This window comes from Lipophrys pholis (genome assembly GCF_963383615.2).
Source record: "Lipophrys pholis genome assembly, chromosome: 10".
Classification (NCBI taxonomy): domain Eukaryota; kingdom Metazoa; phylum Chordata; class Actinopteri; order Blenniiformes; family Blenniidae; genus Lipophrys; species Lipophrys pholis.
In genome coordinates this window covers 21197835-21223966 of record NC_137640.1, presented here as the reverse complement: position 1 = coordinate 21223966, position 26132 = coordinate 21197835, and the positions used below count along the sequence as shown (strand labels likewise).

Below are 26132 nucleotides of genomic sequence, written 5' to 3'. Positions count from 1 at the left end.
GAAAATATTTTTGTGGAGTTTCCTTGACATACACCCGAACTGAATGTTGTTGTTTTTTAAAATTAAGTAGGTCAACCATGAAACAAATACACCTGCAAGCTTAAACATGTGACTCTGAATACATTGACCATAGAGCACTTAAACATATGGTCTGAAGTGAGTTACCAGAGCCAGACAGCCGTAAACGCAAATCAGAAAGTCAGTATTTGGTGGAATGGCCTCTTGTGCTGCTCTGCTGTCATTAACTTAATCATGTGATGATCTCACGGCTTCTGCTTGTGGTGATGTCCTCCTGTGTGGCCTCCTGTTGCTGAGGCAAGTCAAGGTTAAAGGCGAGCTGTATTTACACCAAATAACTCATATGTAGACTTCCATTTGCTCTGTGAAAACAACGAAGCTGAGATTCATTCAAAACTTCCGAATGAATTCAAAATGTTGATGGCAAACTACATGAATGTAAAGTTTAGCTATATCTCTATCATTTTTTTATCCAGCAATGCAAGTCTGACCTCGTTTTACTCCTGTCAATGTAACCCCCAACTTTTTCACGAGGAATGAAAACATCAATCCACTGTAGAGAAGGTTCAACAGTATTTTCATACAATATTAGTTTTTTTTATTGATAATTCAATAAGGTTCACATAACAAACCACATTTTATATATTTTTTAAAAAATAACATATTTTCCTTAAAACATCTTGCTTTACATCATTATACATAATGGTATTTTTCTTTTGCACAGCAAAGATATGACATTTATGTTTCAAGCAACATATCCACAAACAATTTGTACATGGTAGTCAACTTAATACTTAAATGAATTTCCACAATGGTGCAAAATAAAACAGGTGAACGGGCTGTTACAAAAGTCGGTCTGACGGGAAAATGAAAGAGGCCCGTTTCAACTTATTGAATCAGAAAAGAACACATGCTTATAGAACAGAATGGATGTTTTGTTTTGTTTGTTATTCTTTTTAAATCAACCTGCAAATGAAGCTGCAGTGTTCAAGTGATAAGAACCTCTGAAGTAAACGAGAATGATGCTACAACAAATCCTCTTAACTAGAAGATGGAATTAGTGTCCTGTGTCCCAAGGCACACTGGGACTTTGTATGTTCAACCCGTCATCTCTCAAATGGGCATGCACAAGTTTTAACGACAAGGTTTCAGTGTTCACGCAAGATAAAACACCATTCAGTAGCCTAATTGTATGTGTTTGTGTGCAGTAGTGTCCACCTGTGGATCTTCTCAATCAGTCATAGAGGCACAAAAGATACACTCTCCAACAAAAAGTTGTAGACAAACGGAATAATTGTGGTGGAGATGTTTTGGCTCGATAAAAAAAACAAACAAAAATAAAACAATGCACTGAAACAATTTAGGTATGTCAAAACTAATTCAGGCAATTTCGTGCACTTTTACCTCCTCTAGCCCGTTTGCAAGTGGAGTGGGCTCCTGGTTGCTCTCTATGGAGGACTCACTGCCCGTGCTCTCTCCGGAGAGAAGTCTGGTGACCCTGAGGTCTGCTTTCAGCGTCTGCACGTCGTTCCCGATGCTCATTTCTCCCAAGTCATTAATAATCTGAGTCAACTCCTGTTTGCCGTTGGTGACACGGTCGTGCTCCGTGTCCAGAATGTCCTCACACTCAAAGTGCATCGCTTTCTCCTCCTCCTCCTCCCCGACCAGGTCCTCCGTGATGGAGCCCAGCTTGGGCGCGCTGCGGCTGCGCTCCACCGGGGGTTTGTAATAGCACTGTCCGTTCAGCAGCTTCCTGAGAGGCACCAGCGGGATGGTCTGCTCGCCGATGAGCTGCTGCTGCTGGTGCCGGGCATCGTCCCTGCGTTTGAGTCTCTTGAACTCGGCCAGGGCTGTGGCCGACGTCTGGTACAGGAGCAGCGCCATGGCTTTCGCCTTCTCCGGCTTGGACACCAGCACTGCGTGGCAGCGCAGCATCACGGCCTTGTGCTTCATCTCGTGCCTGTAAATCCACGCGAAAATCCGGGGTAGCCGTGGGTCCGCCACGCAGTAGGTTATCCGGTGGAGCAGGTACAAGTGTCCCGGTCTCCTGGCCTTGTCGTCCACGTGCACCATGCGGATGCCCTGCGAGCTGATGGTCAGTCTCATCTTCGTGCCGTTTTTGCCCATCTCGCTCTTGCCCCAGATCTTGCTCACAGCAACGTCCGTGCAGCCGTCTCCTTTGGACTGGATCGTGGTGGCGTTGCCCAGGTACAGCACCGTGTAGGTGGGATCCTCGCTGGTGATCTTCACCTTTTTCCTCTTGGACTTGAACATGCTGCCCACCCTGTTGAGTGCGCTCTCGGGGCAGGACTTGGCGAAGGAGGTGAGCACGGAGTAGTTGAGACTCACCGCATAGCCCTTCTGTTTGGACTGCTTGTCTTCCTCTATCAAGTCGAACTTGTTCTTCTTCCACGGCAGCATTTTATTACTGTTTCCAGTTAACAGCAGCACTGAGAGAAAGAGAAAAAAAAATAACTTTTTTTTTAATGACTACTACTAGAGTCCTTGAAGCATCTACTGGTTGTCAGCTCATGTATGGGCTACTATAAAAGAACTAAACGCAAAGACGTCGTACTTCATCTGTCCATCCTCTAACGTGCGCTTGTCCATTGTGACACCAGCAAACCTACATTATCTTAGTACAGTCTGAACTGTGTGCTGAGCTGAAGCGAGCTGAGGACTATAAACACCAGGAGAAACCATTGCAGTGTGACTGGAGGGGGGGACTGAACCAAGTTCACTGTACTGGGTTAATACACGGTTCATTGATGGGAAACACTTATTGTCTCTCAATGGATAAAGCACAATCCTGTTTGCCCTTCTTTTGAAGATAAATGACAACTGCCAAAAACATGAACATATTAATGTCAAATTCCCATCTGCAATTACACACCCGCAAAATGTATTGTGGAGTTCAACAAAAATAACAAAACTGGAAAAAAAGCATTAGGTCAATTGGATCATCTGGTAATAAAAGCCATTTGGTTACAATTTCACATCTTGTGAGACTATAAGTGAAATTACAATAATGCATAATCGAATTTGCAATATACTAATATTCAATAGCGTTATAGAAAACATAAAGTAAAACAATCCAGATTAACAAGTCCACTTATACTTTAGATGTTAAATAGGTATAACTATGTTATAACTGATCTTCTTCTAAACAAATATATATATATTTTAAATATATTTCATCACAGATGTCTAAAGTTTGAGTGAAATAATGTTTTCCCTTCTAATAGGAGCAATTTCCCACTTGTTGGACTATTAAAAGTTTATCTAATCTAATGATGAATCAGATGGAAATTGGATGGGAATGAAATGAATCAGGTCATTTAACAATCTTGCAAAAAACACACTTTCCACAGACTGAAACAGCTGAAAGAGAACCCCCTTTTTCACGTGATTTCTTCATGCAGGTTCAGGTGAAAAGAAGAGAGTAATAATGTCAATATGATACTGCACGATTGTGCTGCCATCTTTCGGTTCATATATGAAATGAAGTGACTTTCTAAGAATAAGAAGGAAAATAGCATTAATGTATTTCATTTGGTCAATTTACCTGACATATTCCAAAATGGTACAGAAAAGCAAACAATTCAACAACCAAGTGCAAATTAAATTTTAATTAAATTAAATTTAAAGGCGATATAACACTATAGCAAGTGATCGGTCTCCTTTTTCAGACACTTTAATAGTTATTTTGTACAGAAGAACGCGTTATTAAGCTATCCACCAACCTGTTTTTCAACTTAACTAGCGTCATTAAACACAAATTACAGTTCCGGAACTCAAGTTGTTAACGTTACAGTTTCTTACGAGCTTATATTGAAGCCGGACACATACCGGAACGTACCACTTATCAATTAACTTCTCTGTATATAATAAGAATGGCTAGAAACTGTGAAAACACTATACGTTTCAAATCAATTTCTACCTTTCAAACGAGCTGTTTGTTGAATGAATGAGCATTTAATTTCTAAGAAAGTCGTGTTATAACTGTTTGCCGTCGCCTGTTCAGTGGTTCGTCCCACTTCCGGGACTTACTACAACAACGTAGTGCACATGGAGTCTTGAAGGCAGTGGGAGACTCCTTTTAGTAGACCCAACTGAGAGCGTTTAGTTTGTTTTGCGAGGTGACAGAGGACGTGGTAACGATGGGAAAGAAGAAAGCGAGCGGAGGTGTCGGGCTGGGGAGAGCTCTGATAAAGGAGAGACTTCAGGCAGGCCGAGGAAACAAGCGGGGCGACTCCTGGGTATGACACCGCACCAACCTTCTGATATCAAATATTTTCTGATAGTTCAGGGTTGACATTTACGTATTGTAACAGCGTTACAAATGCTATTCTGCCCATTGAACACACACGGGTTGTGTCGGGATTTCTACTGTGAAGAAAAATATTGGATTTAATTTATTGGTGCCCGGAGAAAATGTTTGTGAAGTATATTTTAAGTGAGGTACTTCTGCTCATGTTGTTACTAAGCTCGCGGTTTAGATTGAAACTGGCCATAGGTATATTACCCTGTGGGACATATTTCATGCCAGTCAGTGCAGTTCAGAGTGTTGGACAGAATATCCATCACTGACAGTAGCTGCTGCTGGGGCCTACTAAATACTGTTTAATATCATTCACATGCAATAGAATTAATAGCCTCTATTGTCATTATACAATGTACAACAGTACTCTCACAGTACAAAAGAACAAAATGTAACATACAAAAATAGTACAGTATAACAGAAAATAGTTAAATATGGCAATAGGTTCACAGTTGATTCATAATCGACGGTCGAGTTGGTGGGCAGTGCAGAATGTGTGTGAATCAGTGACTGTACATGAAGGGTGGTTGTGACTCTGGCAAAGATACTGTTTTTGCCACTGGAGGGCAACAGATGAAACAGGTGGAAACCACGTGTGCACTGTCCTAGGCGATGTTTTGTGCTCAGCTGAGGCTTCTGAACGTGTAAATGTACATCAGCTAAGGGGACAAGGCAGCCAACAATCTTCTGTGCTGCTGTGATTATCCTCTGTAGCTTCCTCCTATCTGCCTCATTGTTGCTTCCATTAAAATTATATAATACAGTATGTCGGCAGGCTTTGGATGGACGAGAGGTAGAAGGTCAGCAGTTCTGTGGACAGGTTGCATTTCCAGAGGACTCTCAGGATGTGTAATCTCTTCTTGTTGATAGCTTCGATGAGGAAACCAAGGAACCAGAGAGTGTGGACCTTTTCCACACACTCCCCATTAATGTAGAGACGGGCCAGGTCACATCTGTCGATTATTAGATGTGTGAAGTGGCTCTGTTGGATCCAGGCCTAGTGTCTGACTGGGCCACTTCAGAAGGCTGATTTTATGTCTTTGTTGAAAAGTTACTTTGCTGTTTAGAGTCACTGGACTATTTGCATGAGGTACTCATTTAAAACATATTTCTTCATACGTTCAAATACATGCGTATTGCAGCTAGTCTTCTGTTATGCATACTGAGGTGTTTTTGCAGAAGAATTTTGGGGGGGTTTGTTTTTCAGAAAAATAGTGTTTTAAAATCTGCCATTTCAAGTGTATTGTATTCATTTACAGATGAGAGAAGGAAGGGGCAGTGAAACTTCAGCATCAAAGAGAAGCCACAAACTGCAGCTGTTTTTGTCAAGAAAAGTGCCCTTAATTTCTTCAGAGGGACTAATCTTATATAAGTGTATTTAAATTCTAAAGGGCATTGCAGTTAGTTGTATTCACTGTGATTTAAAACATATGTATAAATTGTGTCGTTTGTGTCTTTTTTTCTTCTTGCCTGCAGCTCCACACCAGTGAACTGAATGATGGTTACGACTGGGGGCGGTTAAATCTGCAGTCGGTGACGGAACAAAACTCTATGGACGACTTTCTGGCCACTGCTGAACTGGCAGGAACCGAGTTTGTTGCCGGTAAATTAGATTTCACTGTGTTTAGTTATTTCGATTTCTGCTCACGAGCCACTTCAGTAAGCACACTTGTACAATTTAGTGTGATCCAATATAAAGTTCTGATATGAATCCCGCCTATACAAAGGTATTAATGGTATTAATGCCCCCCCTACCTCCTTCATTGTGTGATCTTTCATATATGAAGCTGTACCGTTATGGGTTTAGGAAAGACATTAATTTAGCTATATGTTAATTTTTAGGTTGTTGTATGGTTTGCTGTTGGCTTAGAGTTCATCATGCTGGGGTGTGTTTCAGTCTTAAGTGCCCAAAAGATGTTGTACCAGTGTACCCATTGAAGTGGCCAGTTAATGTGTATTGTTCATACTAGTTGTGGTTAATGCTGGTTATAATTCTCACTTATACCAAGCTGCACTGAAGGTCTACATAAATTCTTGTATCTGACTAACATTTTCTAACCAGATATCCACTTGAATGCAAATGCAGTACTTACCAAATAAACACCAGCACATTTACTGTTGTATGCAGCTATCTTGGATCTTTAAACCTTGTCAGCAAATTATTATTGTTGTAATGCAGTCACCTACAGTTCTGTGCTTTGTGTTTGAAACCTATTCAGACTCTTTTTTTTTTTTTTTTTTCCTTCTACTTTTTTGCTCAGAGAAACTTAATATCAAATTTGTGCCGGCGGAGCAAAGAGCTGGCTTATTAACAGCCGAAGAGGAAACCAGGTTAAAGCAGTTGCATGAAGACAACAAGCATTTCCTCAGAATTCCTCGAAGGTGAGTTGGAACATGTTTACTCAACTTCCTCTTCAAGTCAACTGTATTGTCAAAATCCTGTTCTGGTATATAACAAAAAACTGAACGGACATAGAATAGAATAGAATCGAATCTTTATTGGCATTTCACAAAAATGGCAGAATTGTATGCAATGACTGCAAAGTGACATCCGTGATGATGGATGGCTATAAATGTTGTCGTCGTTCAAAATACCAAACCAAAGGATGTCAAGGTGCCTCAGGAAGGCTGCGAGTGAGCTGCCAACCTCAACTTCACTGGAAGCTGTGTCTTGATATCCTCCCTGGATTCTTGGCGTCTTGCAGATCTGACTTCTCTTGTTCATATTCACATAATGAGAGACACAACCGATGCTCGTCACTATATTGATGTGTTGTCCTGTTCTATGTTTCAAGACCTCACTGGAATGAAAGCACCAGTCCAGAGGCTCTTCAGCAGGCAGAGAAAGACAGTTTCTTGGAGTGGAGACGAACACTGGCACAGTGAGTAATACTTTCTAATCTTATGTTTTGGATCACCAGTGTCGGTAAACTCACTTCCATGTGTTATATTCAGACTGGAAGAGGAACAGAAACTAATTCTCACTCCATTTGAGAGAAACCTTGAATTCTGGAGACAGCTGTGGAGGGTGATCGAAAGAAGGTATCTACAGAATCTATGTTGTGTCTTCAGTCCATACATGTTTTTTAATGAGTAACGTGTCATCCCATTGTATTCCTCAAATCATATTTCATGTTTTCTTTTAGTGACGTCGTCGTTCAAATTGTTGACGCCCGACACCCTTTACTGTTCAGATGTCTTGACCTGGTAAGTGCATTAGTTAGTTCGAGAAGCAGAATGAGTGCGGAAGGAAAACGTATGAATATATAGTACTACATATTTTATGACGATGCATCTTTGGATGTAAATCAAAAAAAAAAAGATCAAATACTGAAAAGAATCTTTTAAAGTAATACATTTCTGTTCAGTGATAAAAAATTATAAATTCAGTAATAGCCCATATTGTATACTTTGTAGTCCTACATGCTTCATATGATCACATTATAACATTTGTGAAATTATCAAAATAAACAAACACTGAACTTTAAAAACTCACCTTATTAATTTATTTGAGTCTGTAATTCCAGGATAAACGCCATATTAAGAAAAGCTCTCGCTGTGTGTTTCTATGACTGTAATATTATTTCTTGTGTGACACCAGGAGTCTTATGTAAAAGAGGTGTCCCTGGATAAAGTGAACATGCTTCTAGTGAACAAGGCAGACCTGCTGACCAGGGAGCAAAGACGAGTCTGGGCCAAATACTTTGAAAAAGAGGGGCTGAGGGCTGTTTTCTGGTCTGCCCTGGCTGAGGGGAACAGGTTGGACGCAGAAGAAAAGGTGAGGAAGAAGGCTGAAGTGCTTATGCGTTTAAAATCTTAACTGGAGTGTGTTTAGTGGGAAGCGAGGCGTTGGCTTTGGGAAAAGTTTAGAGAGACGCTAAGCCTGCTGGCATTGTCTTGACCTGCCGATCATTTTGAACATTACTTTCACAGGGCATGGAAGTGACTGAGCCAGACTGTGTAGAGAGTGACCCAGAGGAGGAAGAACAGACAAATAATGAAGACTCGAGCCTCAAAGGTGCAGATGGAGAAGAAGAGGAGGCAGAAGAGAGTGATGGAGAGGAGGAACTTATTACTGTGGCGGAGGAGGACTGGTTCACCTGCTCAGAAAATGAGGACGAGGCAGAGGAAGGGGCTGCTGGTTCATCCAATAAATCTTTCCACAACTCCAGCCGACTGCTGCACAAAGATGAGCTCCTCGACGTGTTCAAGTCTGTTCACAGTGGGTCCAGGTGTAAAGATGGACAAATGACAGTGGGACTGGTAATACTCGATATTCTGTGATTGAATTCTTGAGTACGTGTGTCAGAAACATTTATGTATTCATCAAAAAGGTCTCGTTTCTGCTTGTACTGAAATTTTACTGGAGAAGAGACAAGCTATTTTTTATTTTTTGGTCAAATGTTGCATCAACACGGTTACATTTGTTTATGTGTTCAACAGGTTGGATACCCTAATGTAGGAAAGAGTTCCACCATCAACACTATTTTAAGGAACAAGAAGGTGTCTGTTTCAGCGACTCCTGGACACACCAAGCACTTCCAGGTATTTTAATGCTCGTCGGATAAATTCAGCACATGGATTACATCAGCAAAGAGCCTCAATGATGTTTTGCTTTTCTCTTGACATATGTTACAGACTCTTTTTGTGGAGCCAGGCTTGTGTCTCTGCGACTGCCCAGGTTTGGTCATGCCCTCCTTTGTTTCCACCAAAGCGGAGATGATTTGCTCTGGGATTCTGCCCATTGATCAGATGAGAGATCACGTTCCTGCAGCCTCTCTCATATCCTTTAAATCAACAATGAACACAAGTCCTCATGCTTAAAAATCCATGTATTTCATTCCTATATTACTTTATCCACTTCAGGATCACAGAGCACTGGAGTCAATCTCAGCTGCTGAAGGCCGAGTACGCCAATTAACTCTACATTTGTGTTAATTCAGTTGTTTTCGTTTGTTAGATTTTAAGAGGAAATTGGAGTACTTGGAGAAAACCTCTTGCCCAGGAACAACATGCAGACTCCACAGAGAAAGGCCCCGTTCTGATTCAAATCATCCACAACCACTGACCACTACACCACTGGATAAATGACCCGTTTGAATGTTGAATCTAATGCAGGAATATTGACTGTTTTAGTGCTTTGCACCCTTAACCTAGAAGTCACATCTGTCAGAACATCCCTCGGCACGTGTTAGAAGGCACGTACGGTATCAACATCATCAGACCCCGGGAAGACGAAGACCCTGACAGGCACCCGACCTCTGAGGAACTGCTGATGGCTTATGGCTGTAAGGCGACCAGACATGTTTTAGAGAATAAACTAACAATAGGCCTCAACTGTTTTGATAGTGTTCAAGAATTTGATCAAATTGATCCAACTCGTGTTTATTATCAGAAATTGAGATGGATAATTTAAATTTTATAAACTTGGTTTTTTATATTGGACTTACCTTTTCAACATAGCTTCTCTTCAATCTTTCTTTTTGCCATTGTAAAGGTTTGTCCTATTTCATTAACTCTTTCAGACATGAGAGGTTTCATGACGTCACACGGCCAGCCGGATCAGCCCCGATCCGCCCGATACGTCCTAAAAGACTATGTCAATGTAAGTTTCCCTTCATAAACGGTTGTACTTGACAAAAATGCTGCTGTCTTTTCTCTATTCGAGTGTAATGTTTAGTAATATTTAGGCTTTTTTTTTTATTATTCTTTTTTTTAAATCAGTGAAAGAAAAGTCCTAATGAAGGTACATTGTGATTTCCAGCTTAGAGGTTTTTCATTAAAATACAGTGGAAAAAAATCCTTGATAGATAAATGACATGTTTTTAACTACATCTCTACATACTGGAAAACTTTTTCTTCCCACTTGGTTTCACTTTTGCAGTAGATTTCTTCTCCTGCATCATATTAAATGATGTAGCAACTGTGCAAAAAACAAACAAACACACAACACCTTCCATATTGTCAGCTGCTCCATTGCTACCACGCTGAACCAAACACTTTAGACAACAGTGTTGTTGCAGTAGACGCTGTGTACACAGCTCTTTGGTCCTCGTGCCAATTTAAACAGTGGAAACATACATTTTTTGCATATTTCACTGGGAAACTGATGTTTGTAATATGTTTTTGTCATGTAGCTGATAATGCAGAATGCCATACTTGACCTCGCCCTTGTGTGTTTCCTCCTCACAGGGAAAGCTTCTGTACTGCCACCCGCCGCCGCATATCGATGCTCAAAACTTTCAACCACAACACAATAAGTTCCAGAGGGCAGACTTGGAAAATAACGAAGTCTCTGCTGTAACCAACAAACATCAGAAAATCAGGAGAATTGAAAACGTTGTTGACAAGAACTTTTTCCACCAGGTGAAGTATACCTGCCATGTTTTGCCGCATTGATTCAGGTCAAACTGCAGCACTTATATTGTCTTTAAAGTGCTGAAGGACATTTATGTGAACAGTGACACATCTAGAGTTTCAGATTTATTATTAGTGGATCTTAGTGCTGTTTTTGAAACAGTTGACGACAACATACTACTTGACATACTTTATAAATGTTGGGGAATTTCTGTCACTGCATTAACTTGGTTTAGATCTTACTTGCAGGATAGGAACTATACTGTGTCAATAGGTCATTATGACTTGTGGGGTTCGTCAAGGCTCTGTCCTTGAGCCTCTTTTATTTAACATCCACACGCTCCCTTTGGCACAAATCATGGGACATTACAATATCTCTTAATATAATTTAAGCAGATGACACACAGCTTTTCGTGTCAGTGAATGACCACAGCCCCTCGTACTTGCTGAGTCAGTGCATAAATAAAATTAATTAATGGATGTGTCAGAACTTTTTCCAAGGTAACACAGAAAACACGGGAGGTAATTGTTTTGGGCCTCGAAGAAAGGTTAAAGCTCTCATTTTGACTCCATGTCACTGAGGACATCAAATCAAGCCAGAAATGGATGTAATTATGGACTCAGACCTGAAATTCAACAATGACATTAAGAAAATAACAAAATCACCACCATCCGAAATCTTTTGCAAGAATGAAAGGATTTCCAGCCAAATGAGATTCAGAGAAACCTGTTCATGCAGCTTTTATTTTATTCTCCTTTTTATGTCTTTCTTAATTGTTTTGTTTTAATGTATGTCCTTGTCAACACCGTGAATTGCCTTGTGTCTTAATGGTGCTTTAGAAATCAACTTGCCCTGCCTTAGTGTTAATAGACCTCTCTCTTTTAGGAAAATGTCCGGGCGCTGTCCAAAGGGGTTCAGTCCATCATGGGCTACAAACCAGGCAGTGGACCCGTCATCGCAGGTAAAGCAGGATCAGAAACGACGGTGGGAAAACCTTGGAAAAAACATGGCAACAGAAACAAGAAGGAGAAAGTACGCCGAATCACTAAGCATCTTGATGCTTGATGAGGTTCATATTACTGATCATTTTATCCAGAGTGGAAAACTTTTAAAGTTGACAAGTGATTCCAAAGGAATAAGTGTAACAATGAAGGCTTCTTATTCCTTTTTAAATACTGAAAGGACAGGCTTCAATGTTAATTACAGCAGTACATAATCTGCCCTGTACTGCTCTGCTCTGAAGATCATGATTGATGCATTCCCTCAACTGAAAGGCAGTTTAGCAGCGTCTGATGTCTAGAGGGTGGTAAATTCATTGTAATTAAAACTACAATTCTATGGCAGTGAAAATACACGTCACAGTTTTCATGATACAGATGTGTTGTATGTTCATTACTGAGTTTCTCCTCATACAGTTAATTTCCACTTGGCTTGACTGTTAATAAATAAATGTCTTCGTATTGGTGTGTCACTCCTTTACCAATGTTTCAAAGGTATATAAACACATTTCTCCAAAAGCTTGATTTGTTACTGTGATTAAAACATTATACATTTTCTGAAAGGAATAAAATGTGGCATTTGAAATTATTGAGGATGTGTGTTTATTTCTCAACTCAGCCATGAGTATCCATACATTTGAATTATATATATATATAGTGAAAATTGTCACGTAAACCTCAGAGGTAGCTTAGGAGTACTGGGTTATTTTGGTTGAGTATCCACCCAAATATTTTAGGAACTGCTTGGATGATTATTAGAAAATAGTCTCCTTGGTTGCCAAACTGAAGAAAGACTGTATGATAAGAGCAGCTGTACTTAGCAAATATATATGCAACAATTTTCTACTAAATGTTTTTTTGGGAAGTTTTATTTAGCATTTGATTCCTATAAAAATAGATGGTCTTTGTTTTTCCTTATTTTCTGTGGTAATTCTGTTTATGGTTTGGAAACGGAACAGGAGAGTGACGGCTGTGGATTCATTTGACCACATTCCCAAACACATGAAGCCATTTTATACTATTCATGGCTATTGTGCAATTTAAAAATATATAATTAAAATATTAGATTTGCTTTTTGTTTTTAATTGCTCAGATATCAATGTCATCGGTCACATTCTGTTATTACTTTTCAGCTTTTTAAACTGCATATAAGTAAATTTGTTCAATTTCATGTTTGTGCTGAAACAAAGTAATTTTGTGCAAAGGGGCAATAAAATGCTATTCTGTGTTAGTCCATCATATTTTAAATTCCTAGGTGGTTTAAAGCCACCTAAGGTGTTTAGGACTACTGGTGTAGGTGTCAACCTTTTATACGTTTATGCATATGGGAAATAGACATTCTTGTTTGCCTAAAATCTGTATGTTCCAAAGCCTCAAACAGTGAATGATCCCCCCCTGAAAATACCCCAAAGTAGACTTCGTGTAGTATTTCCTATACATTTCCAGCTGCATCTGCTTAAAAAAAACAAATATTCTCCTTAATTCAATTCAATGAAACTTGCATGCGTTCAAGATTCACCACAAACAAATCCAGCGCGTTCATCAAAACCAAAACATCTCAAAATATTAGATTTTATATGACTACATAGCTAAATTGTATTCAATCAAGATCATAATGAAATTCCTGAAATCTTCAGTAAACGTTGTTTTATAGGAGTAAACGTTCTATCTTTTCTTAGATGCACCTGCAGCCGTGCATGCTGCCTCCTTCCAGGTGTGTCTCAACTTCTACCTCCCATATAAACGCGCCTCCAGCAGGCTGCTGGACGTCTGACACGAGACGGTCGTCCCTCGATTAAATGGGTTAAGTACTTTCTGTAAAAACAGCGGGTGGGAAAAAAAATTAAAAATCTGCACTTGCAATGGAAAGACGTATATGGATGGAGAACTTTAACAATACCTGGACCAGTGTGGCTGTCTTCTTGGTGAAAGCAGCCAGCTCCCTGGACGCAGACAAAGTTTGTGTCCCCCTCGGTCTCGCCTTGACTTCTGCACTGCTTTTGCTTCTGTCGTCTCTGCTGTGAGTAGCTTCACACTGCGCAATGTGTGTCCCTGGAAATGAGAGAACAAACTCTCATTCAACCATCGTGAACTATTTAAAGGGATTTGCGTCAAAGGTGCAAGTTTCGGGGACGGTATTCCGGGGAAGTCCTTATTGTTTTCTACTCCTTCCTCGGGAATGTTTGCAGCACAGTCGGAGCCACCCTGTCCAGAGACCTCTATCTTCAGGTAACCCGCTTGTATTAAGAGCAATGAAGTGCGTTTGTGATGTTTTAACTCAGTCCCGTCCCTCTGCAGGTTTCAATGGCTGCTTTCGCTGCAGCCGTGGACGCTCTGCATTGCATGGTGTGCTGCGTCTCCTTCTCCTTGTGCTTCAACTCAAAAGCAGGCGAGTTTACTCTAATGTAATTTGTTGCTAAGATAACACAGATCTCTTCATAATTAGACATGAGCCCCCCTGAAAATATAATTTGCGATTTTTTTTTTTTTTATATATTTTTTTTTTTGGGGGGGTCTTAAAATATTAGCAAAATGCATTTTATTCATATGGATTTCCTTTTTTGTTTTGTGCTTGTTTTTAATTTTGTCATGCATGTGGAAAAATTAGGCGATTTTCAATTTAAGATTTGCGCATGAGGGCGAATAATCACTCTCTCACTTTAATAAAGTTGCCGGCCTACATGCAATTCTTCTTCTTACCATTGAAGCGTGGGGGCGCTAGTCTTAAACGTCATTTTAAATTAGACACCCGCTCAATTTCAATCAGAGAAACTTGCGTAAATTTCGGATTTACAAATAAATATAAGATGGATGGGCTCTGAGGAGCAGCAACTGGCAAATTCAACAAAGGAAACTGATTCCTATGGAGGACTAAATGTGCCTAAATTAATTAAGTACACCATTAAATAGGTAAATGTGGCATTAGTTAACTAACATTGGACTTAAATAATATAAATGTGTCATTAATTTATTAACATTTTCTGTAAAAACTTTTCACTCTGTTGCACTGCTTCATGAATTTATTCTATCAGTCAAACTTGCCCATTTGGGGGGTTTACACTTTATTTTTTGTATTTGTCCTAATTCCAGTAATACCATCCAGAAAGTGTATAATATAATTTTTTTTTAGGATCAATACCCTTTTTTAAAACAGTCTATAATTATTCATATTGAAATTTAGAAACATGCTTGCAAATGACAAAACAATTAATTTTTAATTAATTGCACATCATTGGAGAACACCTGTAAATGGTAAAAGCTCAACAGACCTACAGTAAGGTTGCACAAGTGTTTATCACTGGACAGACCTTTTAGTTAAAATCGTCTGGAGCTTGTCAGAACACCACTTGGATGAACTGAAAACGCATTCAAATGTTTTCTATTCCATTTCTGCCTTTGCTTCCCTCAGAAAGGAGGCAGAGGATGATGAAGAGGTGGAGGAGACGGCATCTGCTTGCACTGTCAGGGATGATGGTGTTTGGAAGCGGTTTTCTGAAGTCCGGGTTATCTCACAGCAAAGAGTTCAGGCCTGTTGGAGGAAGGAATTTGCTCCATGCCCCCGTCCAAGTCTCCTCTTGGAGTCCTTTAATGGTGTTCTTGGACAAACTTATGACTACATATACTGAGTTGTGCAAAGTGCTGATATTAAATTGGTAGTGCAGAAAAAGATATATTTTTTTTAATATTTGCTCTTAAGTTATATTCAGCGATTGCATGTCCTCTGCTGTGCTAGGCCTTCTGCTATTTACCTATGCATAATTTCTCGTTCCCATTATTGGTTTCTGCATTGCAGAATCATATTGATGGCTTTCAGTACAATCTTTTTTTTTTTTTTTTTTTTAAATCTCACATATTTGCATTGCATTGGACATTATTGCAGCTAAAAACTGTTCTTCGACAGGACAGCACTGAAGTCCTGGGCTACATCCTTGGGCTGCTGTCCTCTGTCATTTCCTGTACTTCCAGGTTCCCGGCACTCTGTAAAGCGGTAAGTATCACACAAATCAATATAGTGTCAAATGCTCTCAATACGATGGAACTGTTTCTCGTGGATCATTATTTTAATCATTATATTTGTCATTTATTTTAGTACAAGGGACTATTGTGGATGGACACAAACATTTCGTCAGTACTGGTGTCCTTACTGGCCGGCGGCCTCTACACTGCTGCCATCCTTCTCTATGACACACAGAAGGAGTTTCTTCTAAGGGTCATGCCATGGCTTCTGTCATCAGTAGGCGTTGTTGTCCTGGAACTTCTGGTATCCTTCTTCAGTACAGTGTGACCACTCTGCGTGAATACTGGTAGATCTAATTCACTTGCTTGATTGTATTTGACTGTGTTGTGATTGGTTTGTCTTTAACCCAGCAATTCTAGATATTAGTCTTTCAATGGCGCAAGAGTAAGGACCGTGTGCAATCTGTGATGTTTTCTTCAGACACAGAGAGTTGCTCAGAAATTGTTGTTGAGGATGCCATTGCCATGGAGAGAAGTAGAAAATGGCCCATACTCTCACCAATGCAAACCAAAGTAAGTACATCTATTCCACAGTTGCCTGAATGAGTTTATCACCAAAGTAATTAAGAGATTTTGAATAAATAAATACCATTTTAATTTTCATATGGGACTCACAATACTGAAGTCTCTAGTGACTGAACCCTTCATTAACCTATTAGAATGTGGCATCTTAAATAAATGGAAAACATGTAAAGGAATGATTTTATCACCTGTTCAATATATATATGACAATAAAAATTCAACACTGAAGCTTGAATGCAATTATTCTTTTATTCAAAGACAAAACACATCCAGAAAACTACTGCGATGGGCCTCTATATGGATGTTAGTGTTCAATCATTAAAAAAAGTAAGCAAAGACCACAACGCATGCTTTCAACTACTCTACATGTATGACGTGTGTATTTTTTTATTTATTTTTCGATCAACAAGTTGTTGTTGTTACAAAGAACTTGTTTTTGCCCATTACCTTGTTTTAAGGAGGAGGTGGAGTTCAGGCCTCTCAGCAGGACGAGGCAGATGACCACATCTGACAGCTTCTCTTCCACAGATACATCCTGGGACTCCTCGCCTGTCAGCTCTAATCTGGAGGTTGGTTTGTTGAAAAATAATTTTTTTGACACTTCAATTTTACATCCTCATTCATTATATCCCAGTGCAATACATTGACAGCCATTGTTAAATTAATGCAAACGTGACATCTGTGGGAAACTATGGCCAAAGACACAATATTGTGTATGAACCATACCCGCATGTAATGGCCAAACAAGAAAACTGATAATGGTGTTGCTGGTGTCCAGCTGTGTAGTTTGATATGTTCCCTATCACAATCAAAACTCTTGCTTCTTACATTAATGAGTAAATCAGACCGTTAACAGCCTCATTGTTGTGGTTGTGTCTCTGTCAGATTTCTATTGATAGTTAAGCTCTTTGGAGTGTACCACATTTTTTTGATTAATAGTAACTGAGATCATTTTTAGTTGTTGCAACTCCAACATGGACAATGTGGGAGAAGAAGATGGATGTTTTGTTAATTCTCTTAATGCAAATAAATAAGATATCATGGTTCTATGCAGCAGAATTCACTGAATATCTCAAACATAATTATTAGCGTTGCATTTTCTGTTGACACTGTAATGAGTGAAAGAATTTTGAAAGTCATCAAATTTGCTTTCCAGTCCTGAGAAAAACGGGTAAAGACACTTTTCACCAGTGATCTCCAAAACAAAGTTCACTATTGAACATTGTACTTTTTAAACACCACCACTAGGTGGTGACAGTATGTCGATTCACTCCATGTCTATTTGGCTCCTCAGAAAGTTAGAAATGTTTTACCCTGGTGTTGTCATCCTGTATGAAAAGCTTCCAATGTGCCCGAGTTGCTCCCTTTAACGGAAAGCTGTGTAACAGGTTGTGTCGGCACAACGTAACCTTGAAGTTCTGAATTAATTGGGAAATTGTCTCAGAAGGTGTCTGAAAAATGATTCACTAACTGAAGATTATATAACGTGTCTGTGTTGTGTTTTCTGTCTTTTATTATTAGTGTCTAAATTATTTTCATCATAAAAAGATTTTAAATGATCATGCTGCAAACAAAAGTTACATTTTGTTTGTCACATATTAAATTCACTCGTCAGAAGAAGCAATGGTCAGGAGAACACTTGCGTTGCTGCGACCGGCAATGCTTTTCACATGTGACTCTGGGGGAAGTAAGTCAGAAGACAGCCATCTGAGGTTCATGTTAGAAAATGATAGTCAGCATGTTCTTGTAGAACTGATGAGTAAAAGTCTATAGAAAGATATGTGTGTGCATATTGGTGGGAAAAATTCAGGTTAGTAAAACTCTACGTTTTTTTTCTTCATAATTTTTATTATTTTCTTTTATACAAATCTTTTCTTAGACAACTTCACATTCATACAAACCTGTAAAAGTTTTCAAATGGAGTAAAATTACAAATGGTTATTCGGAGACTCTGATGCCTGTCACGACCTTTTAGAAACACCCTGACTGTGGCGCTGCGGAGGATGTCATTTAATCAGAAACAAAGGCAAATGGTGCACAAACAATTGCAGGTGAATATTGTTCACCAAACAGGAAAAAGCAAGCGATGGTAATGGCTTTAGCACAGTTGATGTATGTGAGAGGCAAGAGCTTATCAAAGATGTAAAAATGTATTTACGTGGTGCATTTTGGATTGTATAGTCTTAAAATGTGGCTCTGATTCTTCAGTTCAATGACGTATCGGCTATCATTGGTTGATGGACGCCTGTTAGTGATTACATAGAGCACTGGTTAGTAAATATGGTTTTGGGTGGAACAGTCTACACATCTGGGAAAAAAAACCCTCTAAACTTCATTGCTGATCAGTCATGAGCAAAAACTCTTACATTATGCAACCAAGTAAAAAATTCTAACTATGTTCTTTTAACTTATTTTTTTTTAACAGATTAACTCTGTCTAATATTTAATCCTTGACACACACACACACACACACCTAGAGAAAGCAAGTCTGACAGTAAAACTGTGTCTTAGGTCAATTTTGTACTTTTATTGCATGCCACCTCCAAATTTAATATCTAGAAACTGAAATAAAAAAAACATTAAAAAAAATCCTTTTGTGTTGCTTGATTGTCTTTCTGATGAGACAAGTTTTGGGGACATAATGAACAGTCACTGCAGTAAGCAACTTGCGATGTGTATCTTGTACATTTCCGCTGAATGCTGATTCTTTGCTCAGGATGAGAGCAACTACGACCGGTGGAATGGTTTTAGTTTTGTTTTTTCTTTATTTTCATGTGGGCCGATTGTTCTGTTGTGAAGGATTTTTGATTAAAGACCTGATGCTGGGTTGGGCCTGTCTGCCTAGGAAGTAGTGCTAAATGGTTGCCTTGTCTATAGGAGGCCAGTGCTCCCCTCTGCTATTTTGAGAGATGTTTATGGTCTCTTGCATGATGTGTGCAGGCCAGGAATTTAACTGTGTGAACAATGCTTAACCTTTTCTGTTGTAGGTCTTCAGTCTGTACTCACACACAGAACTTCCAAGCAAAACCTTCAGGGCAATTTTAACATCAAGGCTTTTCAATTAAACAATTAAAATATTGTCTCCGTTCGTTCCGCTGTGACATCTTGACCCGTGCGTAAGCGTCGCATGGCCTTTTTTAATTTTTATGTCTGTCTTATTCTGCTGATCATGTGTGAAGTAATACTTTGACCTGTTAACATTTTTGTAATTTTTCCAGTGGGACATTGAAGCAGCAAATGCACAATGGAGAGAACCAGTGCCAAAAGAGCAGGGGCATGAGTTTTCTGAGCGAGAGTGACTGGTACACCCAAAACAGGCATCTTAGTTGGCCACGGCAAAGGACGGCTCTGCTGCAAGTTTGATGAAAGCTCCTTCATATACATGGGATGTGATACTTTGTATATGAATAAAAAAGTGTAAACTCTGCTCCGTTACCACTTTTGTTTTTGCTATGCAAATTTGTTGTTGTTCAGTTTTGTCTCCAACTAGTGAAAGAAGACAAAGCCGAAGGCATCCGAGGAACGAGGCTGTAAAATAAAGGTTGACAAAGAACACTTTCCATAATAAAACAGTATTACTCCCCAGCTGCCATTGAAGGCCATTAGGTCATATCCTGTATTTTGCTGGTCAACTTCGGTTATCAGGGCAGGACTGGGAAATGGGATGGCAGAGCAGATAAGCACCAGACTAGACGGCCAGGATTTCTCTCTCCTCTCCATTATTCAGTGGACTTCTGTTCATCTGCCTGCTCTTGGGCTTCACAACTATTGGCAAGAGCAACATACCAGGACTTTTAAACTAAAGGGACTTCCTAAGGTCTGATAACAAAACAATACTCCGATTAGAGAATAGTCATGAACCACATTTTACTCCTCCCTGTTACATTTCCTCAAGTGACATGTCGGAGAAAAATGACTGGGAAACAACTAATAAGATGTAACAAAGCAATTGCTGATACAAGCAGGAGATATTCTTGTTGCTTGATGCCTTCCTCCTTGTGTGAATTACTCGGCAAAGAATACTTTTGCAATAATAAATGTATACTATGTTATTTTTCCATCATGTGTAATGAGATATATCTAGTTTGAGTAATTTAAAATGAGTATTCTCTAGTTGACTATTGCAGCTATTGTTTGGCAAATGAGCGCTTTCAACATGTTTGATTATTTTCTGTATAATCTTAAGTGTTCTTTACCATTCTTTTACTTCAGTCAGTGCTATATGCTGTATTGTGAGATGTGTGTGTACCTCAACAGTTTGATTTGTGGTGCGCTTACTAGAGCCACAGTGGTTAACTATTCAGTGTTCCTCCCTTCCTAATGGCTGTCCTCTTGTTACTACTGGATGTTACATAACCCATGAGTGCCGTTTCCAAATCCCTGAAATATCAATAAGATCAAACATTACATATATAGTGGCAAAAACCACCGCTCAAATAGCACATTACTTTTTTAATTCAGTTGTCTGTTTGACTCTAGAACACAGAACTTAAACCGTTCCCACATCTTGGAAATGGACCAAAACACAAGTTGCTTTAGTGGTCTGATCCCATGACAAATGCTGAGCTGGCATTGCTCGATCTATGGGCCTCAGCTTTGTCCCTTCTGTGATCAGGACAAACCATAACAAACTGTGTCTCACAAAAAAAGGTGGAATTCTGTTTGCAAAAGTGATGAAGGCCTGGATTAGCACATCTGAAGCTGCAGTGGGGAACAGGCCTGCTTGTTTTTCTTGGCCAGCGCGTCACAGATCATTCCCTTACAGAGGACATGGAAGATGCTGGACGCTCTGAGCGGCAATGACCTTTTTTTTTATTGAACTTGCTAGTTGAAGACGAGGAGGAGGAAAAGGTTAACCTGCCAAAAGTTAGGTAATAAGTGAAGTATGATTCCGACACTAAATGGTTATTCAAGAAAACAGTCTGTTACTGAATAACTCTCCCTGTAAGATTATACAATCATGAATGTTGTGAAAATAGCTCTTGACTGAAATGACATTATGTACAAAACAGTTTTCCTGTGACTCTGACACCATAGGAAGACTGAATAATGTCCTGTTTGCCACTTGAGGATGCAGGCAAAATTTCACTGGGAGGTTTGCTCCAGGTACTCCAACTTACTTTGACAGCCCAGTCCAGAAATAGATGATTATTTACAAAATACACATATTTATTATGGAATAATTACTCAGTGTTATATATTGTCACCGTACTGAAGATTTGACTAAAATGTAAGATGGGCATTTTCTGAAGGAATATTGAAAAATTATGGTTTGCAGCCACATCTGGTGCCAAAAGTTTGATCATTGATTTAAATCATTCTTAATTCATTCTGCATGTCACAAGTTCTGTATTAAAAGCATATTCTGATCAGTTACTTGCCGCATTTATCACTGGTGTGCGGTATATCCTCGCCCTTACGAAATCCTACACTGTCTGCTTGGTCTTGGTGATGTTCAGTCCTCTGAGCTCCTGCCAGGTCCATGTTGGGATGCTCGCCATCAGAATACCACATAATCTCACACAATATAATCTGTCCATTTATATTTCCTCCATGTACAGCGGTTTGCAAAGTTATTCACACACCTTGAACTTTTTAGTTGTTTAATTGTAAGAAAAATAAATTAATTGAGAGCCATGTATCATTTTCCTTCCACTTCACAATTATGCGACACGTTGTGTTGCTTTATCACATAAGATACCCATAAAAAGAAATGTACATTCGTGGCTGTAAGGTGACAAAATGTGGAAAAGTTCAAATGGCAAAAAAAATTTTGCAAAGCCAATATAAACAGTCGGAGCTTCTACAGAGTAAATAGACTCACTTTCATGTATTTCACAACCTTCTTTTCAAGTCGTTTTACCTTTTCAGCCATTTTATCACAGTCCTTGCAGCTGGCAGAATTTGGCGGTTCGAATGACATTGGGTTGTTGAAAAATATGCCTGTGTTTGTGGAAACTGAATGAAAGCACTCATCAGGCAGATGGCCTGTGGCTGGAAAATGCACTGTGTCCCGAAGTAAAGTTTTGTTCCCCTTATCAGTTCCACTAAGGAAGTTTGTGTCAACACCACTATTTCTAGAAAAAAAATTCTCCTTGTAGAGCTATGTAAAAATAATGAGAGGAGCAAGTGGAAGAACAAAAAGCATACATTTGCAAAAAAAAAAAAAAAACAACAGAAAACCTGCGAAACCAAAGTACAAAGTGGAGATCTAAGAGGACACGTCGCCCCAGAATTCCTGCGTTTTGAGTTCAGATCAAGATTGTATTGTTTACCTATAAATCACCATAAATCAATGGACTGGCTCCATCTTATCTCTCTGCTCTGCTCCCACCTCATGTTTCTTCGAGATTAGTCAAATGCGCTGACCACCATGTTGTGGTTGTTGCAAAATGCAGGCTGAAACACAGTGGTGGTCGTGCTTTTTGGCAGTAAAACCTAAACCTTGGATCAAGATGCTCCTATTTGTCCAATTTTGCACAGGACTGCTCATTCGTTCGTTCGTTCGTTCGTTCGTTCGTTCGTTCGTTCGTTCGTTCGTTCGTTCGTTCGTTCATTTAGAAACTTTATACTAATTTTGACTTGGCGCCTTTTTTGTCTCAATACAAGTGATCAGAATTCAGTCAAAACAACATTTTGGAATGGTTAATATTCTTCTTTTTTTTTTTTTTTAAACCATTCTTAAACCACCAGGCTGTAACCTCTTGAACAGAGACTCTGATATTAAGGTCATTTTTCCCCATGTGGCGTGTACCCATTCAACCACTGTATCATCATTCTATTCTGTTTCATTCAATTGTATCTAGACAAAGACTGCATAGTCTTATGTACATACCAAACCAAAGAAATGTGCCATACTTGTTGCCCCATCCTTCCTTTGCTAACATCTCATGGTAGTGGGTGTGGTGGATGAGTCAGCCGACAGGGAAGACATATTGTAACAGTTAATGTGACTGAAATAGCTGCTGAGGCATGGGATTTATGGGGTAAAGTTTATTGACAACTTCAACATCCATTGGAACTTTAAGGACTACTTCAAACCTGATGGGGTTCATACAAATAAGTCCAGACGGGTCATCGTCAACCTACATCACGCCCTTGGGATAACTCACTCATACTAGGAGCCTGACAATAGGCACCAAGCTCAACAGTGGAAACAAGGAAACAGCCTCCATCCCTCTGTCCTCCTGCAATCCTTCGCTTCAGATCACCCAGAGAGTGAGAAAGATGTCTGTGGTGGTCAAGGATCCAGCAAACCAGCTTGTTAGACCAGCGACACTGAAGCTTAGTGAGACAGAGGAGTTATTTAATACCCAAAGTCATAGCCAGCATCCATCAGAGATGAGAGGGACCCCATGCCACTTTATACTTGTGCTTTCAAATAGCCTGTGGAATGGTGAACAGGTCAAAAGCCTAGCCGTAAAAATAAACACAGTTGCTCTATCTAATCTGACTTCAGTGTGAATCTAGTAATGACCATAATATACTACACATTGGTTTATTAAATGTTGGGTCTGGCAGGCAAGTCACTTTCAATCAATGCTCTTATTGCTGAGGAAAAAATGGACTTCAAGTTTTTAACAGAAACCTGGTTAAATGAAAACAAACAGCATCTATTGATGCATGTGACAAATTCTACGCAACAAGGAAGGAACACATTTTAGACTTGGTTTTTTCCAAAGGCCAAAACATTTCTGAGGTTGTGGTGAAGAATGTGGCTGCTTCTGATCATGACTTTGTTTTATTCAAAATCTCCATCTCTGCTGACTGCAGCAGAAGTAAAACAGAGTTGATCAGAAAACGTCGCATTGATGAAAACGCCAAAATTCTTTGCACAGATGTTCACTAGCGTGTCAGCTCTTCCTCCAGCTCCTGTCAATGACCTTGTAGATAACTGCAGCTCTGAAGTTATAAACATCATTGATGCCATTGCTCCAGTCAGAGCTAAAAGTGTCTGTGGTTGGAGAAAAACCTCATGGAGGAATGATGCACGAGTAAAAACTAAAACAGGCAACTGCAGGTTTGCAAAAAACTAAGCTCCACGTTTATTATGTCATCTTCAAAGATAAACTTTGAATATATAAGTTAGAACTAAAAATGGGAAGACAGTCTTTCTTTCCATGAAAGTATCACCACACAGAGTACTATACATACTTTGTTTTGTGTTAGGGACTGACCGACTCATCCCTCAGCATCAGTTCCTTCAGACCTGTTGAATGAGAGTCAGCCAGTCTACCTCAGACATTATGACTATAACACCTGTGCCTCCACAGCTAAATATATTAACTGCTGATCAGTGAATACTGTGAATATTGTAAATATCACTACAACAATGAATATTTTCCCCAATACTTTCCCTGTACTTCCATGTGTATATATGAAACATACATATGATCTAATTATCTATTGATATATATATATCGACAATTCTCTTGTATGCAACTATTCTGATTGTCTTCGAGTGTTTGTGCAATGTGGAGCTGCTGTAATGACTGAATTTTCCCATGTGGGATGAATAAATCTTATCTTAAACGTGGCAGATAATCATTCTTGACATTGGGCAGCTCCTTAAGCCCACAACTTGCAGCTTTGACACTACCCACAACCTTTTCTTTTTTTCTCTAATCTTCTAACTGTATAGCTCCAGATACACTACAAATAATCAACAGCTCTAATCAGACAAGCGTGTGTTTGCGTGTGCGCGCCCGTGTGCGCGTGCTGTCGCGCTGCGTGGAGCCTGGTGATGTCACGCCGTGTCACTTCCTGCAGTCAGTCAGTCAGTCAGATAGCCAGTTCAGTCCAGTTCACGCTGTATAGCAGCAGCAGCAGCAGCGGCGGCGGCAGGCAGTAGTAGTACTCGGTCCGTCCCGCGGAGCTGTCAACACACTGCGATCTGCCGCGACAACATTTTTCTCTCCAACTCGGACCGCCTCTCGCTTCAACGACGTTTTCCTTCAGATAACAGCTGCTCCGTCGCCACCATGACTCGAAGGTGATCTTCGGCTTGTCCAGGTGGTTCTGGGTGAGTGTGTTACTCTGGACATGTCTTTGCGGTTTAAGCCTTCTTCTTCTTCTCCGCTGTCACCATCATCATCATCATCATCATCATCATCGTCACCCATGTGTCAGTGGCTACCGGAGCGCGGCTAACTGCTAAGCGGTAACGTTAGCTGAAGCTTGCGAGCGTGTGGGGACGTCACCCTCTTATTTACTAAAACTCAACCCGAGGGTTGTTCCGTGAAACACCGTTTGACTTGAGGACTGGGTGAAATAGAAAGCAGAGACCGGAGACACACGGACGTTGTTGTAAAGCTCGTCACTTAGTAGCGGGCTAACAATGAAGCTTGACTAGCCTTAGCCACTTAGCACACACACACACACACACGTCCAGCCATGTCTTCTCACCTGCCCGTGTAAGCACTTCACCGAGCTGCCCAGCATTTCTAACCACGACTAGTTGTCAGAAATACCTCCCGTAGCACTATTCATTGTTATTATTGTGCTGTAACGTCAGTCAATGAGAGATAAGCCCGAGCAGAGAGCTTCATGTTCACCTTCTCATATCGGCGCCTGGACGCAAACAGAAGTTGTGCAGTCATTAGGTCTTTTGGATCGTAATTCTTTTTAATTAATACAATAATAATTAAGTAATAGTCGCTGTTTTTTTGTACCTATCGTTGCACAGCCATTGCTTTTTATATTAAAAGTTATAGGTCGCTTGGCCAACACACCCCTTTTCTGTCAGCCGCATTTCCCCCAAACACCTGCCTCGATGATCTGCTTTCATTCTAGTCAGCCTTGAACGAGCTGAAGGTCTACCCGTTTTACCTGTTTGTTTAAATTATATAAAGAGTTAGCAGAATCACGGGATACATACAAACCCTTTCACACGGAATTC

General features: G+C 39.9%; 4 protein-coding genes across 6 annotated transcripts in view; 3 read left to right on the top strand and 1 right to left on the bottom strand.

Moving 5' to 3' along the window:
* Positions 1–584: 584 nt before the first annotated feature.
* Positions 585–2675, bottom strand: fam43a (family with sequence similarity 43 member A). Its single transcript, XM_080473687.1, has 2 exons — positions 2594–2675; positions 585–2468 (listed from the first exon to the last, which is right to left on the bottom strand). Coding segments are annotated over exons 1-2 (1071 nt in total). The 5' UTR covers positions 2595–2675; the 3' UTR covers positions 585–1398.
* Positions 2676–3846: 1171 nt separating this feature from the next.
* lsg1 (large 60S subunit nuclear export GTPase 1) lies at positions 3847–12285 on the top strand. The gene is made up of 14 exons (XM_080473686.1): positions 3847–4277; positions 5816–5942; positions 6601–6721; positions 7135–7221; positions 7295–7381; positions 7486–7546; positions 7941–8117; positions 8273–8602; positions 8783–8884; positions 8978–9121; positions 9504–9627; positions 9865–9944; positions 10532–10705; positions 11583–12285. The coding sequence occupies exons 1-14, from the start codon at positions 4179–4181 to the stop codon at positions 11760–11762; spliced, it is 1893 nt and encodes a 630-aa protein (XP_080329812.1). The 5' UTR covers positions 3847–4178; the 3' UTR covers positions 11763–12285.
* A 1146-nt stretch (positions 12286–13431) lies between these two features.
* tmem44 (transmembrane protein 44) lies at positions 13432–19666 on the top strand. The gene is made up of 9 exons (XM_080472795.1): positions 13432–13924; positions 13994–14084; positions 15105–15286; positions 15597–15683; positions 15786–15956; positions 16073–16225; positions 16493–16561; positions 16693–16803; positions 19453–19666. The coding sequence occupies exons 2-9, from the start codon at positions 14000–14002 to the stop codon at positions 19531–19533; spliced, it is 939 nt and encodes a 312-aa protein (XP_080328921.1). The 5' UTR covers positions 13432–13924; positions 13994–13999; the 3' UTR covers positions 19534–19666.
* A 5318-nt stretch (positions 19667–24984) lies between these two features.
* Positions 24985–26132, top strand: part of atp13a3 (ATPase 13A3) — a 39010-nt gene continuing 37862 nt past the window's right edge. Inside the window, exon 1 of one of the 3 annotated variants that reach the window (XM_080473595.1) lies at positions 24985–25256. The gene's annotated coding sequence lies outside the window, so the exon portion shown is untranslated. The remainder of the gene's footprint in view (positions 25257–26132) is intronic. The other 2 variants (XM_080473596.1, XM_080473597.1) reach the window with 2 other exon arrangements.